The sequence below is a fragment of the Pezoporus wallicus genome, unplaced genomic scaffold, assembly GCF_028554395.1.
Source record: "Pezoporus wallicus isolate ANWC-B61680 ecotype Strahan unplaced genomic scaffold, APGP_CSIRO_Pwel_v1 contig_6566, whole genome shotgun sequence".
NCBI lineage: Eukaryota > Metazoa > Chordata > Aves > Psittaciformes > Psittacidae > Pezoporus > Pezoporus wallicus.
Window position 1 is genome coordinate 2,613,683 of NW_026638763.1, and position 18,458 is coordinate 2,632,140.

Sequence of the window (18,458 nt, forward strand, 5' to 3'; positions counted from 1 at the left end):
TTCCTTGGTAATGTGGTTCTGCTGCCCTGGGTGAGGAGGCTCAAATACCCAAATAAATTTTAACCAAGGCAACATGACATTCCAGAAGACTGGCTGTGCTGCTTTTCAGATGTCTTTTGAAAGCCTTTGTTGCTGTTTATACGAGAATAAGACAATCATGGTGGAAAGAGGAACCTTTTGCTTCTCAAATGCTGTGTTTCCTTAAGATTGTCCAAACACTTCCAAGTTTCTTCTTTCTATATACCTAACACTGTGTAAGTTCTGCCATAATATTTGTCCACTCTTGGTATTTCTGTGTCAATATTTCAATTACCTGATTAATTGAATTTCATGGTATGTATTGAAATGGCAGGAAAAAACCTAACCTGATGGTGAAAGGCGCACCTGTGGAGTCTGGATGTGAACCTGAGCTGTGGATGAATCACGCCACCCAGCAGAGAGTCAGCGCTAAAGTGCTGAGTATAAAGATGCATTGTGTGACTCACTCGCTGTGTTTCTACTACCATTATAAACTCCGAGAGTACTTGATGAATAACAGAGTCAAGAATGAATTCATCCATGTTTCACTCTGTAACCATCTATTATAAATACTGAGCCAAATTCTGCCTCCAGATACACGCAGCCCTCATTGGAGCCTGCCCGCTGTATTTATTTTTTAAAGATAAAAGCACTTCTGTTACTTTCACAGGGGACTCTGACACAGTCCATTGTAAGGATGTGAATACCCTTCCTCAGGAGTTTCGAGTGAAGCAGGGAGTGTCTGCCTGGAGCCAGGAAGGGCACTTGAGGGATAATAGCCTCCAGACTGCGGCGGTAGGATGTAACAGTTACATTTGTAGCTGAGCATTCTCATCTCAGAGATGAGAATGTGCCCTTTTTTCCTAGAACAGGCTCTGTTCTGTGCTTGGACCCCAAACACTGCTTCTCACTCCTGCAGAGAGGGAGGCATTTGTGCCGTGGCCTTGTGTTTTGGAAAGGCGGTCATCATAAATTGTTGTGTCGTGTCATGCAGCAAACAGACCTGGAGGTAGAGAGTTGTCTCTTGGCTACACAGGGGATGCTCTGCTCAGCTGAGGCTCTGTCCTTCATTATTACTGCATCTGCTTTCCCGGTAAGGTTTGAGGTGGCCGCATTGAGGCTCTTGTGCTGTATGCAGAATGGCTCACTGATGAGTGTCCCATCAGGGTAAAGGAGGTGGCAAAGGCAGAGGGTTGCGGATCGTGTTTACTGTTTCTGTGCTTGATCAAGGCAATTCTCGTTGCCACCGAGCTCTGTGAGCCTGCTCAGCGACTGTTTTCATTGCAGCTCAGAGGAAATTCTGTGCTTGAAGTTTTACCTGCTTCTGGAGTCTCTTATGCAGTTCGTCATACCCAGGGAATGGTGCTGGGTGAGGGCAAGAGCAGAGCTGCACAAAAGCGATGAATCCTTTTTGGGGTGGAACCACACTTTGCGTCACTTACTTATCATGAGTGAAATCTGATTTTCATGGTTCAACATTGTTCTTTTTAATTTAAAGTACCTCTGAAAGCCATTATTATTCAGTGATGATATCCAGTGAGAAAGGGGTTCAGTTGCAAATTGGGAATGATTATCTCACAAATAACCACAGCTTTTCCCAATGTTTAGAGGTTTTCTGTGAGCTAACGACTTTGTGGGAACTGGGGGTTTTGCTGGTTTAGTTGGCTGATTTTGTTAAATGCCTACAGAATATATAGAATCCCAGACTGGTTTGGGTTGGAGGAGACCGTAAAGCTCATCCAGTCCCAACCCCTGCCACGGGCAGGGACACCTTGCACTAGAGCAGGTTGCTCCAAGCCCCTGTGTCCAACTTGGCCTTGAACACTGCCAGGGATGGGGCAGCCACAGCTTCTCGGGGCACCCTGTGCCAGCGCCTCAGCACCCTCACAGTAAAGAACTTCTTTATATCTAACCTGACTGTTTCAGTTTAAACCCATCACCCCTTGTCCTATTGCTACAGTCCCTGATGAATAATATGCACCATCTAGTTTTGCACTGCATTCCCTGGCTGCTCAGCCTCTATGGTACGTGGCTGAGTAACCGCGTACTACTGATTTCTTTTACATGTTAGTTTCTTCTCCCAGGAGAAATAAATGTGGTCAGTGCTGTTGGGAAAGGCCTGCTGGCTCTCGCTTTGAAGTAGCTAGCTCAGGTCAAGCCTTGCTCTCCTCCCCAGGGTTACCTGATCATGGAAACACGGTTACGATGTGTTGTCTTCCTAGGTTTGCTAGTGAGGAACTGCTACTCCTATGTTTTTCTGTGAGGAGTAGCCAAAGCTTATGACTTGTGCAATTCCTTCTATTCCTGGCTTGGACTAATGAGAGCTGATTAGCGGGAGTGAAATAAGTATGAATTTCAACTAATGATTAGTTTTGTTTATGTGTAAATACACAAGAGAATCATAAGAGAATGCAACTGCTTGTGTGGGAAGCAACTGTTCCCCATGGGCTTTTCTGGACAAAAGGGAATGAGTGTGAATGTTCACAAAACAGCAAGTGTGAGGGAATATAAACAGGGTCAGATAGCACATATGTTCAGGAGTCCATCAGTGAATGTTCTCAGACGTGGCTAGCAGCAGATTGCTCATGCTGCAGAGGACCCATCCATTGCCTTGTGGTTCTGTGCCTGAAGAGCACCTGCTCTTTGTAACTGCATTGAAAATAACAGCATCAGTTTCACCTCTTTCCGCAGTCATGGCATGCTGACGACTGATTCATTTCTCATTAAGTGGGTCAGCATTTAACTGTAATTAATGAGTTAAAAGCAGATTAACAAAAGGGCAGCTCTCAAGAAACTCCTGCTAATAACTGCAAGGCAATATGAGAGTCAGGGAGGACTTGACCCATAATTTTTACTGCTTGTGGTTTGGTTTAGTTTTAAAGCAGTTCCCTCACCCCCAGGACAGACGATCAGAGACGCTTTTGCATGTAAACCCTCTCTCATCTGCTGGACCTGAGTTTCTCTGGCAGGACTGACCCATGGTGAGGGGCACAGTCGCCTGCTTGCAGCTGACCTTTCCTGCTCATGTCGTTACAGGCCAAGCAGTGAAGGCAAGAGGCCATGGCGGAGGATAGGAAGGACGAAGCCAAGGCACCTCACTGGACTGCAGGTCAGCTAACAGAGGCCTCTGCACACCCACATTCACCTGAAATTAAGGAACAGGGCGGCGCAGGTGCTGGACTGGTCAGAAGTGCCAATGGATTTCCCTACCGAGAGGATGAGGAGCCAGGGCTGGGCAGCCACGAGCAGCCAGGGACATATGCTCGGACCAAAGAAAGTGGGATCAACGGGGAGCTGTCAGCAGGAGACAGGGAGACTGCAGGTAACGCACCTCCATACCCCACCATGGAACTCTGCAGACTACTGGATAATGGTCCTCCATGGGAAAACGTTAGGTGGAACCAAGAGTGCTCTGGGGAGCTAACATGAGGGAGTAGTGCTTTAGAAGGGCACTATCTCTCCACAGCAAGGGCTGCATCTTCATCCAGGTTTGCACAGCTTGCATCCTTACCCAGAATCCTGGGCAGTGCTCTGAGAAGCCTTCAGGAGAGGCATGACGGTGCATTGGTGCCTCTTAATAGATGGGACAGGGTCATCTCCCTGGGGGCAAGAGGACAGGCTGGTGCAGAGCAGCTGCTCAGCTCCTCTGGGCTCGGGTAGGAAACCACCCTGCTGCTGTGCATGGATGGCTCACGTTGCTCTTGTGTGCATTTCTCTGCGTGTGAAGGATGGATTCTCCTGTTGTGGCTTGCGAGAAACACCACCTTGAAACCACCAACTATGTGCATAGGAATGTGTTGCTCAATCTGACCGGGAATACCACAGTTCGGTGTCAGCATCTATTCACCCTTGCCCAGGCATATTTCACTGGATGCTCACTGGGTCTATTTGTAAACTGTGTCAGGATTTTAGGATTCAGCTTGTTATTTGGGAGACACAAAAAAAAAAAGTGTGACTGTGTCAAAATGAAATATGCAAAGCAGGCTCCTGGTTTAGAAGTAAATGCTAATTTTCTCTGTGCCGAGTTCCCACTTTAAATCCCAAATGCACAGTGCAAGAGGAATTTCTCTTGTACAGACACAACTGCCCTTGATGCATCCATCCATGCATGCTAAAGAGATCTTTCTAGCAATGTTTGCTGGCTGTTGACACCATTTGGAGATGCTATCCATAATTTCTCAGCAGCTGAAGAATTTTAAGGCTCTTGGACCCTACAGCCATTTCATAAGCAATTGTGCTGGAAATGGATCTCTCTGCTAAAAGTAAATGGGTTTAGAGTTGAAGAGTCTTCTCTTGGGGATAGCCAAAATATAAAAGCCAAAGGTAAAAGAAATCCTGTGTAAGCATTCAGGTGACCATGCTGCTGATGATTGTTTAAGGGGGGATGAAGGCAAAGTCATGTCTCTTTGCTGTAACCCAACATAGTGCTATGCTTAGCCAGCAAATAAGCAGGAACAGGCATGCAGGACTCACAGAGCTAAGATACTGCAGTTCTTAGGGGCTGACATGGGCTATGGGGAGACTGAGTGTGTTTCTCATCTTTGCTGCATGTTTTTCACACAGGCTGGACCAGTCTCACCCATACACATGGAAAAGTGGCAATAATTCTCCTTAGAATAAGGGTGGAGAAATGCTTTTCTGGGCTCTGTCAAGCTCAGGTTCTGAGTGGTGCTCTCCACAGCATTTAATTGAGGAGTTTACAGCTGATGGGTGAGAGAAGGCAGGAACCCACTGCTGCCCATCCATGGGCATTGTAGTAGTGTATTTTCATGTTGCTTTTTGAGGGATTAAACAGCAGAACAAGAGCAAATGACGCAGCAGGACTGGGGACACGCATGTGCCAAGGGAGCAAGACTACTCTTGTAGTGACATTCACTTCCATCACCACTTTGTGGCCTCATTTCCTCCTCCCCTGCTTTTTTCTCACCGCTTAGAGTGCAGAATCTCTGGTGTGGGGACTTACTGTTGATACATATAGTTTTTGTTTGGGAGTCTTAATATAGCATACCTTGTGGCATCATTGTCCTTGAATGCCACAGAAGTCCCTAAAACTGCTTGCCTTCATGCGTGAATTCCTTGCTCTCTGGAAACTCATGCCCTGCAGATACACACTGGCTAACCCCATATTTGATTAATGCAGTGTAAGTCATCTTAGGATACTTACGATATGTTTTTAATAATTTTTACTTCTTAAAGGAGAAACCTTCAAAAACTTCCTGTAGAGGTAGAAGAAGATCCTGGAGTCTGTTGCCATTTTACACTAGGATCTACTAGCTGGATGTGCTGAATGTGTTGTGAAGCAGGAAATTTAGAGTTGGAGCTTGGTGTTTGATTCAGATTTTGATCTTAAAATCAGGATTGCCATTCACTGCTAAACTCAATCATCTTTGCTGTGTTAGTCTGTAAATGTCAACTGCCATGAGGTGTTGTGTCAGGTAGGGTTTAAATGCCACTCTGATACACATGATTGCCAATAATGGGAATCGTTTAATTCACTGACTCCAAACAGCCGAGGAGAAAGTGCACAGGAAGCCAAGGTCGACTGGGATAATTAAGCTGAACTGTGGGTTTGAGTGGATTTGCAGGGATTTTATTTTCCCTGGTACAAGTCCAGAACCATAACCTGGGAAAATATCTTGCTTCTCAGCTTTTGCATTGGGGTCCGTAGATCCGCAGCAACTGCAACAAGAAGCTCATGTACAGCAGAACAGTCGTACAACCAGGACATTCCCCAGCCCCTGCTGATGGGAGCTCAGTTACAATTTGAGGCATTTCACTAAGGATGCTCCCCAGCAGCTGACTGACCCAGGGGCTGGGATTTAGTCATGAAATGGGCCTCTCCTAGGGCAAGGTGTTCTGCAGCAGTGTAATAGTCCCTTCAGGGCACAGCAAAGCAGCAGGGCACCCATCTGCAGGGCTTGTGATGTAAAATCTGTGGGCTGTGTGTTAAGGGGAAGGTTAGTGTCAGGCCACCAGGACAAAGGCACCTTATGGAACACTGGTGCAGAGGCAAGGGGTGGTGATGGGGGAGGAAATAACAGTTCTTGCCAAAATGCATTCAGTCCATCGCTGCCAGTGACATTTTTAGGTTTGCACAGTTAAAATATGCCTTCCTGTATATGTGTGTGTGTTTCTCTCTTGGCATGTGTCTAAGAGTTATTGAGCCTGACCTCAATTTTGGAATCCTCTGAATCTGGCTGTTGTGTTGCCTTTGATTGATCTGTCTCGGTATCGTGCTGGTAATGGCTGCATTATGGAGATGCATCAATGCCTTTCTTTCAAATGGACTGATGGGAACGTGGGAGAGTGCACAGGCTGTGGACAGGGCAGCCTCAGGGCCTGATCTAGCATCCACTGAAGTCAAAGGCAAACACGTGTGAGAGAATAGGCTGGTTTTTTGGCAGAAGGCAAAAAAGCCTGCTCTGGATGTGATGTAAGGGCACTGAAGCAGCTATTTCTTTTTCATATGTATTTGTGTATGTGTTTGTGTATATACTTGGGTTTAGGCCCTCTCCATCCTCACCCCTCTGCCAGCCACAAGTCCCACACTGCTTCCGAGGAGCTCATGTGGTCTCCTTGCCTTTGGCACAGTGCTCAGCATCCCACAGCCTGAGATCCACTGAGCTTCAATATGTTCTTCCTAATCCGTGCCTGTCCATGTCCTTTCTCACTTGCACACACGCACCACATCCCTGGTGAGGATTTTGGAAGTATTAGGAGTGGAGGATGAGATCTGTAGCTCTTTTCAAACCAAACATTTTTACGTCATGTGAGACACTTGCTGCAAAGTAGGCGTTGATAGAGTAACCTTCAGAAACTCTCTCTGAAGCGGGCTGATGTGGGAAGCTTCCCATTGGAGCCTGTGGTAGAGCTCAGGATGTGTTTGATGAAGGATGTGTTGTAATGAAGGATGAGAGTGGCAGAATGAAGCTTACTGAAAAGCTGTGGTCGGCTCACTGGGAGCAGGGAGGAAGCGCTGAGGAGCAGTACAGATGTGCTGCAGTGTTCTCTGGGAACCAGCAATTCAGCACAGTCCAGCTTGTTTGACTTGCAAAGAACATCAAGCTGCAAAGGTTTGTTTTTTTTTACATTTAAAATTCAGCTACTTTTTCCTTTCATTTTTTCCTATAATATAATGACTAACCTGTCAAATTTATATGAACAGGGTAAAAGTGGCTAGATGCATTGTGAAGCATCTTCTATACTATGTTGTTATGTACAGTGACTCAACTGATTGCTTTCTTCATTATATGCCAAATTCAGGTTTATAATCAGAGGGGGCTTGGGTTACCCGCACAGTTACTCGATGAATTATTTTTGTGACAGACGAAGGGAAAGCATTTCCTGAAATCCTATTAGTGGAGCCTCAGGACAGCGACTGTCCTTGTGTCACTCAGTGTTAAGGACAGTAACATGTCCTGCCAGTGACACGCAGAGCCCTTCATTAACTGGCAGGGCACCCAAACCATGTGGGATGCAAAGAGGCTGCCAGAGAATCATAGCAGACTTCCTGACACCGCATGCTGGACCGGCTGCAGGCTGAGTGCTCCTACCGTGCCTTCAGAGCTCTTGAGGCACAGGAAAGGTGGGTGAGGAGGGGGGCCTGTGGCAGCTGAATGAGAAAGTGGCAGTATAAAACTGAGGGAGGAGTAACAGGCTGAGGGAATGGTGGGCAACAGATCCAGCAGTAGGAGAACTTGGGAGACGCAAAGGGCCAAGAGCTGGTGAGATGAAAACGGTGCGGGGGCAAAGATGGGTCAGGAAGTGGAAGGGAAAAAAAGGAGATATTGAAGGACAATAGAAAGAGGTTCAGTTTTATCTGTTCATCCAGAGGTTCTCAGCTTTTGCATGATGGCAGATACTACCTCGGAGAGGAGGGGATTCAGGCAGTAGGAATAGCGCAGTCTGCAGGAAACAGCCAAAGAGAAAGTGGGAAGGGGCAAATCACCTTACAGCCTTGAATGTAGTTTATCCTGATTCAGCCATTTGTTTTAGGCTTCATTCATTGGATGCATGAGCATCTGCATAATATCTATTCCTGTGACCAACTACTCTTTAAATAAGTGCATTTCAATAAGCTACAGGGAATGCCAGGCTGAAAGACTGCCCTGGCTTAGCCAGTAATACTTGAACAGAGGTGGGGAGTCCCTTTAGGTTGGCAAAAACAAAGCTAAACATGGAACACAGGGATTGTGCTTGTTTTAGCTGCCTGGCAGTGTGTCAAGGAAGCAGTCTGTATCCCATTACCTTCCCTAGCCTTGCCTTGTAGTAACCAGTCTCCAAGAGGACCTTATTCAGAGCCCTCACTACCTCTGCACTGTTGGCAAGTCACTGTGGCACTCAGTTGTGCCGGCTCAGGGCCCTCAGGCCATGAGGGGTAGGGCTGGAGCCACGATGGTGGGTTGTGCTGGGACAGGGTTGCAGCCTCTTCAGGCTGAAACTGCACTGAGTCATTCTCTGGGCACACATCTCATTTGATCTTTTCCTTTTTTCCTCTTTCTTGCTATACAAGTGATAATAACCCGATGGCACTGCCAGTAAACATGCAAACAGGCCTTCTTTGTACAGAGCCCTTTTTAGTCTTTCTTTCCAACAAGACTGCCTTGTCAGAGCTTTCCTTTTCATTTGGCTGTTTGCACTGGCTGTCCTGCTGCTGCCCAAGGCTTCCTGGAGTTACCAAAGTAACCCCCAGACTCTCTGAACGCCCCTTTCCCAAAGGAGCCTCCCAGTCTTGTTCTCAGAGGTGCATTTCCAACAAGCCGCATGTTTCGAGCACCACCAACAAAGTTCACAGAAGGATGCAAACTTGATGACAGTCAAAGGTGAATTTGATCACTGGGTTTGCCCTGATTCAGTTGTTTGTTTTACAAAGCTGGAAGAATGCATCTTACCATGTCATTGATGGCTCCCATGGGAAAGAAGCTGGTAATTGGGCATTTTGATCTCGCTGCCTTTGCCCAGGAAATGTGACAGTAATTACTGCTCACTTTCCTTCTCCGTGTTAAGAGTAATACAAGTGTCATTTCTGGGACACATAATTGGGATATTTTAGACATGTTCAAATTACGTTGCTGACAACAGCACTTGTAGAAAATGTCTTTTTTACCGTTCTCTGCTAATCTTGCTGTAGAGGTCCTTCTCTGTTGCTCATCTGCAGAGGACCAGGAGTGAAGCCACAGAAATCCCATCTTTCCCACATGTCCCCAGCTCCCAGCTGCCCTCTCCCTGACTCAATATTCAGTAACTGCTGTAGAGACCAGGCTCTGCAGGTTTTTCTGTGTCTAGCACTATGGGTCACTAAATCCAGTAACGCATCCCGTTTTGTCTGACTGTAACCTCTGTAAGGGGCTGGCTCTGCTGTCCTACCTCCTCTTGGGACTTCAGAAATCAGTTCCTGATTGACGTGTATTGGTCAGAGCTGGAGGGTTTGACACAGTTTTGGGCAGTGCCTGAAAAGTTACTGCCTGAAAGGGAGTGGGGTGAGGTAACCCAGTGTGCAGGTGCTAACTGCCCTGGCTCAGAGCCAGACACCCAGAGAAGCTCAGCCACCAGTCTCTTTTATCCCTAAAGCTCCTCCTCAGTGTGTTGCTCAGATATGCTTTTGAAAGTGCTATCTCAAACCAGGTGCAGTAACACCCTTAGAGTCAACTGTTGCATTGTGACGTATCAGCATTGAATCTGGCCAAGACAAAGCATCAACCAGCCATTTCCTTTGGGCTCCCTGTTGGTGTTTTGATTCACTTTGGTGTTTTTTTTTGTTACAGTATGAGCATCATAAGAGGGAATTGCATAAGCAGCTGTGCTTCCTTAACGAGTAAGAGCAAAACACCTTATGAGTGTGTTGGCCTGGCAACCAGTGCTCACTTGGTGCCGTCAGCATTCCCAGAAAACATAATCAATCACAAGCCTTGGAGATGCAACAAGGAGCAATAAGGCCAGGAGATGGAGGAAGTATCTTTCATAATATGTTGTTCCAGCCACGCTGGTACTTCAGAGTGTACGCCATGGACGTTGCCTTTTGAAAACATCTGCAGCCTTTCTGGGGGGCTGCTGTAGCCAGGATAGCTGTTGCTGCTAAAGGATGAATATCCTGTCAAATACAGAACACATCTGGCAGTTAAAGGTTTGCTTTTTGGCTCCCCTTTTTGTGGAGAAAAATTTGCTCTTTGTCTGTTCACCTCTGCCCATCTTCCCCATCATCCGTGTTTGGCTGCCTGCCTGATGGGGTCTGTCAGTGCAGGCTGCTGTTTCCGTGGGCCAGATCTTGACCCTCCAGTACTGGAGTTAGCTCAGTGGCTGGTGGGGCAGTTGTGTTCAGAGGCCACGTTCTAAATTGTGGCCTGTTGTGCTGGAGTCATTTTCAGTGTATGGTAGGAGACAACTTGTACATTTATGAAATACGCAAAGTATAGAAGGCTTTTAAAAGCCAGAAAGAACCTGGGTGGTTCCTGGCCTGTGCACAGTTGTGTGATGCCTCTCTGCAGGCTGCTGCCCTCTAGGCTTGGCTCAGCTTTGCCCCATGCTGAGAGGTGTAGATAGATGGCTTCAGCAGCGATTCCGTCTTATGTCTGAAGGGATGCCATCATGTCTTCATCCCCAGAATAGCAACATGAAGGACATGCAGGAGCACTGGGCAGTATTTGGCAACAGGAAGAGGTCTTTGTGATTGCAGCTGGAAGGTGGTACTCCTGAGGATTGTGCCAGCATATAATCTTCAATTCCAGTTTTGACCTGAGGGCAGGAGGATTTGAAGGAAGGTTCATTACCAAACAACAGAGCCTTGTTTTGCAGACACACAGCTGCTCTTGTTTCAGGCAGAGCTGAAATGGCAACTTCTCTTCCAAAGTCACCTTGAGAGGGAAGCAGCAAGTTATAAGGTGGCAGCCCAGGATGTGCTGGTGGGCATGGCTTGCGTCATCTGGCACCTCGCCCTATGCATAGGCAATTGTCAGCTCCCAGGGATGGAGCTGACACACTGTGGAGCAGAGGAGCGTGGAGGTGCAGTCATTCACCTGCTCACCCTTGTGCTTCACAGATCTCTTCCTGCCCTTTTCCATGTAGAAGTCCACATGTGTGGCTTGGTGCACTTGCCAGCCATGGCTAACCGGTCAGCGCAGCACAAGGCACAGCTCCCTGCTGCTGTCCCCTAGGGTGTTCAGCTGGACATGTGCCCTTCCACCCACCACCGGGTGCAGGTTAACCTGTGGTGGAGAGGAGGGAAGGTACCATCAGATCACTTACAAAACCCGTCTGCTGTTTTTTGCGAGGGGTGCCAGGCATTGCTGACTCCTTTTTCCCTGTTGCCATGCCAACACATCCCTGCAAGGAGCAAGATCTCTTCATAAGCTCTGCTGAGAGAACGTATGTAGCCTGCAAGCTTAGTTAGCATTCAGAGTGCACAGCCTCTCCGTAGTGGTCCTGCGCAGCAGACAGCCTGTCTGACAAAGGAAAGGAGGATTTCATTTTTCTTTCTCCTTTCCTCTAACATTTGTTTCTCAAGGTTAAGGGAGGCAGGGTTGGTGGGGAGAGAGACTGGGAGCGCTTTGCTGTCCTCATCAGGACACAACTTTAGTGGAAATGAAAAGGGAATACTACTTTGGGGTATATTTATGGTGCACAGTACATGTGTATTATATATATGCAAATTTCTTGGTTCAGCTAACCCTGATGAGCTACTCTGTATTAAAATTGGAAAGCAAAGGCAATCTGGGTTTCAATTTGAGTGAGGAACTCCAAGAAAAGATTAGAAGGCATGGACAAACCCCTGTCTTTGTCTTTCCTGCTGGTTTAGTCTCTGAGGATACACTATAGGGCAGGAAAACATCTATTCTCATGCTATATTCATATCCTGAGTAAGGACAGCAAAACATGGGGTTTTGTTTTGGGTTTTTATGTTTTGTGGAGTTGCTACTGGAAGATTAACTGCTCACTCTAAGTGAAATCCTTATAATGATAATTAATACAGGGTTGCTTGCCTTTGCCAGCTGAAGGATGGAGATCAGCATAAAGCAACCGGCATTAGCTGGCAGATGAGCACTGATGATCCAGTGCTTGTCTGTACCCACTGTGAGAAGGCTGATCTGGAAACTCAAAGGCAAGACTCAAAGTGAGGGGGCTGCCTGCTGGTGTGGACTCTGCCATTCATTCCTTGGAGGGTGCTGAGCAAAACATCCCTCTTTTCTGTGCTATTTCACAGAGCAATTGCCAAACAGAGGCAGTGGTGCTTGGAAAACCCATTCTGAGGTAATGGTTTAGAAATGCAGTCTTGGTTGGGTTTTGGGTTGTTGTTTTGGTTTTTTTTTTTTACTGGGCATTCTTCGTGATATACAGAAAGTGCAGGAAACACAAGGATCCCCCCAGCTGTGTACATTAAATCATGCAAGTGAGCCTTTCCCCTGCATATGGAAAATAGCTGGTCAAAGCTTTAGTACTTGAATTTTAGTTTGCAAGCAGTATGTGGAAAAGAACTGTGAGGTATTATTAACTCCAAGGCAGGAAAACCTGTTAGTTGCTTCCCAGAGAGTCATTTTCACTCAGGACTGAGTTGATTGAATACTTCATGGAAATCAGTTTCAGTTGGAGGCACTGTATATTTTGAGAGGGGAAAATGAACCTCAGGTATTTCACTTTTTTTGTTCCTATTTCTTTCCTTGGGATTAATTTATAGTGATATATGATCAGTTTGGTACAGCTCTCAGCAACTCATAGAGATTGTGGCAGTTATGATAAAATAAGGTACAGTCTGGTCCTCCATCCATGAAGCCTGTGCATCTGGCGAGACAGATACTTCTGCTCTTCTTTATTAATGTATGAGCTGCCAGTGCTGCATAGATGTGGCAGTCTTGCTGACATACCCAAACTGTTTTCATCCATAGCCTTATACCACATATGAGAGAAGGAAAAGGCTTCAGCTGTGACTGTTGCTTTTTACCTCAGATTTAGGGTATGTGCCAAATCCAGGGTAATACAGCCTGTACAGGTTGTTGATGAGCCGTAAAAGGAACTAATCCTTAGCTGTTAATGTCTATGAGTTCCTTTCTCTTTCCTTTTGCTGTCATCTTTTCTCTCTGTTTAAGAATACAGTATCACAGACCAGTTTGTGTTGGAAGGGATTTTAAAGCTCATCCAGTTCCAAACCCTGCCACAGACAGGGACAACTTCCACAAGATGACGTTGCTCAAAGCCCTGACTAGCCTTGATCACTTCCAGGGATGAAGCATATATTATCCTTCTCAACAATTGTTCTGTCAGCTCTTCCTTCTTTTCCTCTTTTCTCACTTAGGTTGCTTTTAGCTCCTCTACCCTCCTTGTTCTGTGTACTCCCAGCTTTTATCTTGACCACCCAGCGTACCTCCTCTGCAACCTTGACCTTTGCTGCTGCTTCTCACTTTCAGTATGCTTGAGAGCTCTCCCTCTGGATGCAGGTGCAGACCTCTCCCACTGGCTGCAGTGACCCAAGCCCTGGTCTCGGCTCTCCCCACAGTACCCAGATGTCCCCAGTACTGTGGCTGCAGAAGCTTGTAGGTGTTTTAGTGCCTGGAGAAGGCAGCTCTGTCAGAGGTAGTTCAGAAGATGCACTGAGGGCTTCTATATCCATCTCTCACATCTTCCTTTCCTAATTACTTTGTACACTGGGAGGTGTGAGTCTGTAGTCTCCAAGGGTGGGCAGTCCATGGATGGGAGCAAGTGGTGCTGGAAGAGGGGGAGAGATAGCAGAGCTGAGGACTGCTCTGGAAATCCATCCCCACCACCAGCTCTGCGGAACTTGGTATGTATGTGACGCCTGTCTGCGGGAACACTTGCATACCCACATCACCGAGTACACAACACTGTTCCTCACAGTCAACAGAAGGATATCTGGCTTGGTACAGGTATGGGGCTAGGCTGGGAAGCAGAGGGGGGGTGAGAAGAGCCCTGCAGCTCTTGCTGCATTGCAGAGCTAGCTGGAGAAGCAGTTCTGGACTGGCAGCATGAGTCCTGAGGTGAACAGGGCACGGTACTGCTGCATTTTAGGTGTTACTGTATCCCCTGATGGGATAAACCAACACTGTGTTGCGTTGACAGCATGATCTTCAGTCCTTCTGACCAGGCACGACTAGAAATGCCACACAGTGCGTGCACAGGTTAATTTTAAACTTACATTCAGCAGTTTGTATAGCATACTTTGAATTCTTGTTTTAAAAGATCACAGAAAACACTGTAAGAAGTGTTCAGTATCAGCTCAAAAGGAGCTAAAAGTGAAGTTTAAGGAATATGTCATCTCCTGCTGTAGGTGGCTGAAGCTCCATGGACTTCTATGGGTGTTCTTAAAAGTCTGTTTGCTTAAAATTCTAGCTTGTACTGAAGTTCAAAACAAAAATTGATTTAAAAGTGAGTTACCTGTTACATATATTTACTCACACTTTAAAGGATTAAATAGCCGGTTCTTTGCTTTGAAGCTGAAGTTGTTTCTTCTGCATCAGTACTGAGCTGCTCATGTCTTAATGAAAGATAGAGCTGCTTCATATGTGCAAGTGATGTTTTTAACTGATCTGGCTGAGGGTCTTACGGTGTCTGCTTCAGTGTTGCCAATGCATCAGGCAGAACTTACTAGCTTTTCCCACCTCTGACTTGCCTGGGAAATGCTGACGGTAGTAAATATTTTGTTCCAGGCAGTAGACTTAAGAAGATGTGACTCAGGGGTTGCACAGGGAGCAAGTATTTGCAGTAATGAGGACTCATTTTTAAAGCATTGCTTTATTGTACTGACATCTGTATGACTCCTTTTTAACAGACTTTCATATTTCAAGGGTGGGGACTGATCCCTTGGTTGGTTGTTTTACAGCTGCCAGACAGCATGGCAGAGGCCTCTGCCTGATGAATGTGCTCTGGGAGCTGGAGCAGGGGGCTCACTCCAGCTTCCAGAATTGCACCTGCCTCTTAGCACGAGTACCCCTGGATTTTGCCACTTTGTATGCCTGGGAGATTTGGACTTAACTTGTTCAGTTCTCTCACTGAAGAAGGTGATCAGGAAAATGCAGGCAGGGCAGCAGAGCTGGAGTACAGGCAGAGCAGAACACGTGCAGGCTGTTCAAGGACAGGCAGCCAGAGCTGCTGCTTCCCCGAGTGCTGCAGTGGAGCAAGGAAAGGCACCTACCAGCCTCTACTTTGTACTAGAGCACAGCTGGTGAGACACAGCTCAGCTGCAGCCAGGACACCAGTTGTGTGCCAGATTTATGCTGCTGTAAAGCAGATATGTTAAGGGGCTGGATAATGGTGATCCAGAGTTTAAGGAGAATGTAGGAGGGTCTGTTGAATACCTGAAGTACCCCAAAACACAGGTGTAAACTGTCTGCTGGGGGCTCACCAGGGGCTGCTGTCAGGTATCCAGCTGTAGCTCCCATGTACATGCTCTTCTCAGTTACTGCAGTGCATCTTTCCCCATAGGTAGTCTGAATGGTCATACCTGTGGGGTTCAGTGCATCAAACAACCAATGCTGTTTTTCCAAACGCAATCTGACCTGTTCAGTAGGTTAGCTGGTAAATCCTGGTGATTAAATTAATCTGTCACTATCCTCGTTGATGCTACAGTAGTTTAAGTCAATGAGTTTATTAGGGAAATGATAGTTGTCAGCTGTGGTTTCATTTAATTTAAAAGCTGATGTTCCCATTATTTGCCTTCATACCCCCTGCCAATTACTGTTGATGTTGCCAGCATCCAGATCAAGGACCTACTTACAACAAAATATTTACACTCACGAAAGCCATTTGAGAGCAAATATTTGAATTCTGTAAAGCTGTGCTACTGCTTTTCTTCAGTTGTAAGCACTAATCTGTTGGCATTATTTGGGTTTTATGTAACTTCTTCATACTGCTTTGATTGCTGCTGTGAATTTCTCTTTTAATCTAAGTGCAAAAGGCAGTATTTACAGTTGCCATGATCCCGGCAGTAAAGTCCAAGATGTGTCTTTGGTATTTCCATTAGAAATGTCACTGGATGAAGCCCAGGTCTTTTTTCCCCAGCATTTCAGCAGTGTTCACTGCAGCAAGAGTCGTCCACCCGCTTCCAGGAAAGCTGAGTATGACTTCAGGACCTGTCCTTAGGGGTCTGGCTAATGTCTCTGAACAAATGGAATAGCTGTTGGGTTTGGAGCCCTCCTGCCCTTGCAGTTGCTTGGTGGGGGGAAATCTGTAGGTCCTGTTTGCTTTTCAAATTGGCAAAGATCACAAGTAGCTGCTTTGTTTCTTTGTGCAGGACTGTATTTGGGTGTGTTGCCTCACTAAGCAGTGCAGGTTGCTGTGTGCTTTTGTTGTTGACTGGATTCCACTGTGCCAACAATTAGTGCTGGTTACCTTGGAAACTGCTCTGCACCCCACAGAGGACTTTGACAGGCGCATTTTGACTGAAATTGCTTTGTTTTCCCAGTTCTGCAAGCTTTTTTCTGTGCTCTGCTTGTGTTTCTTCCCTAAAATGCAGCAAAATTAATGAAACATATTATTTTATCCTTTCCATGTGTTTGTATCTTTCTTTATCCCTGTTTTAGCCTCAGTGCTTCAGGAGCATTAAGTACTTTCTGCTTTAACCAAGCTCACTGTTCATTTTCTTGGTAGATGTCTGAGGTGACGCTGTGAATGTGTGTGATGTTTTGATGGAGTTTTTAGTCTCTTCTTCTCTGTCTCTTCTTCCTATCATCCTTTTCCTTTGGTTTTCTCCTGGAGCATTTGCTATGCTGCGCACTGTAAACTTTGTTTATGCCTTAAAACAAGTTCTGCTCTGCAGAGACCAGATGGCATCTTCCATGGCTACAGCAAATGGAAGATCTGCTGCCATTGTAGTGGTACCAGATAGAGTGGTTGCTAGGAGGAGAGAGGGATGATGCTGCCCCGGTATGGGAAGAGTGTCCTTGTGAAATTGTGGGGATGTGAAATGCTTTTTCTTTTCAGGAGGAGCTTTCCCTGTTGCTGTGAAATGGGTTTGCAAGTGGGAAGAAGCAATAGTATAGGTGACCCAAGTGAACTGGCTGAATGGTAGTAATGAAACACAGGCAGCTACAGGCAGGGAAGGAGAAGAGCTGGGGACACACTCTGTCTGACCGGGGCAACTCCAGCCTGAGCCATGACTGACACTGTCATGCGAGTTGATGAGCCGTCTGTTCCCCAGGGCGAGCTGTGCCAGCCTGTTCCTCTGGCGGCAGTGCTGGGTCACGTCCCTGTCAGGCGGGGAGATGCTGTGAGTGAGGCTCACAGGACGCTTCTCCTGTCAAAAACAATCCTCAGAATAATAGTACAAGTGTTGCATAGAGGGGTGGGGAGAGAGGGAAGAAGATAAAAGGTGCTGCTGAACAAAAGTTGTCAGAGGCAAATATCTGAGCCTGAGCAGGTTCACCTCCATGGATTGAGCCTGAGGCCATGGTAGGTTGGGAGAGAAAAAGTGCCCGAGGCTGAAGGAAAACCATTTGAAAGGGCACAAAAGAAGTAGACACCACACATGACTGCAGAGATGTGTCACAGATCTAATTTTTGCTCTTGCCTTTATAGTTGCCAATTATTTCTAACAATTTTCTAGAAATATTTGGTGAAAGCTCAGATGTCTTTTGCCACCATCTGTACATCTGTCTCTGGGGTGGGTAAACCTGTCTGTTAGAAAACTTAATGGACTGGAAAGGCTTCGTGGGAAATTAAAGTACTGTAGGTAATGCACTCAGGTGCCAGTGGAGACATCTGCAGTCCATTGAAAACTGCAGCAGCATCAATAAAAAATGAAGGAGGGCTTTGCAATGACATCTGGGCCTTGCTTAGGATTTGATCCCAGATCCTTGCCTCTGCTGTAGCCATGCTTTGGTTGAACAGTCCCCAGTTGAGTCTCTGTGGGTGATCAGGTGTCTGGATCATGCCTGCTGCAGTTCAGACCAGTGCCAGAGCTGGGCTGGGGACTGGGCAGCTGTTGTGCCCTTGGGTGTGCTTATGAGGAAGGCAGCAAATTTTGGGGATACCAGGCCTTCCAAACCAAACAGGCAGGAAAGGCTGTAGCTCCCCATATAATCAGCAGCTAGTTCAGCATCCCCTGTGCATCCCAGTGCTCTGAAAGGGTTTACCTCTCTGAGTTACCTGTGGGGCAGGGAGATTCCTGATGCCCTGATTTGATATGCTGCAGGCTGGGGTTTGTAGGAGAATTGGGCCGACTTCCAAAACAAGAAGCAGAGAATGCTTCCTCATTGGTGTTTTAACTTTGGTTTAAATTAGCATAGTGGCCAGGACAGGGACCTGCCCTCAGCAGGGCACAGTCCTCTGTTTCTGCCACACAGCAGCCATGGCATCCATAGCAACTGGGCAGACTTGACCTGAGTGCCCCGTCAGAGCTTGGTTTGAAGAGAGAACCTTTAAGGGAGCAGCAGAATCACTGTCCCTGCATGTGATCTCCTGGCCTCTTGGCTCAGCCTGCTTCTGGTCAGGGGCTTTTG

The 18,458-nt window shown here is 46.7% G+C and overlaps 1 protein-coding gene across 37 annotated transcripts in view; it reads left to right on the forward strand.

The window, feature by feature from the left end:
* Positions 1-18,458, forward strand: part of MAP2 (microtubule associated protein 2) — a 224,830-nt gene that overhangs the window by 147,957 nt on the left and 58,415 nt on the right. For all 37 annotated transcript variants that reach the window (XM_057412262.1, XM_057412275.1, XM_057412280.1 and 34 more), the window contains one exon: positions 3,055-3,340. In XM_057412262.1, the coding sequence (XP_057268245.1) occupies positions 3,079-3,340 (262 nt within the window). In that variant the 5' untranslated portion in view covers positions 3,055-3,078. The remainder of the gene's footprint in view (positions 1-3,054; positions 3,341-18,458) is intronic.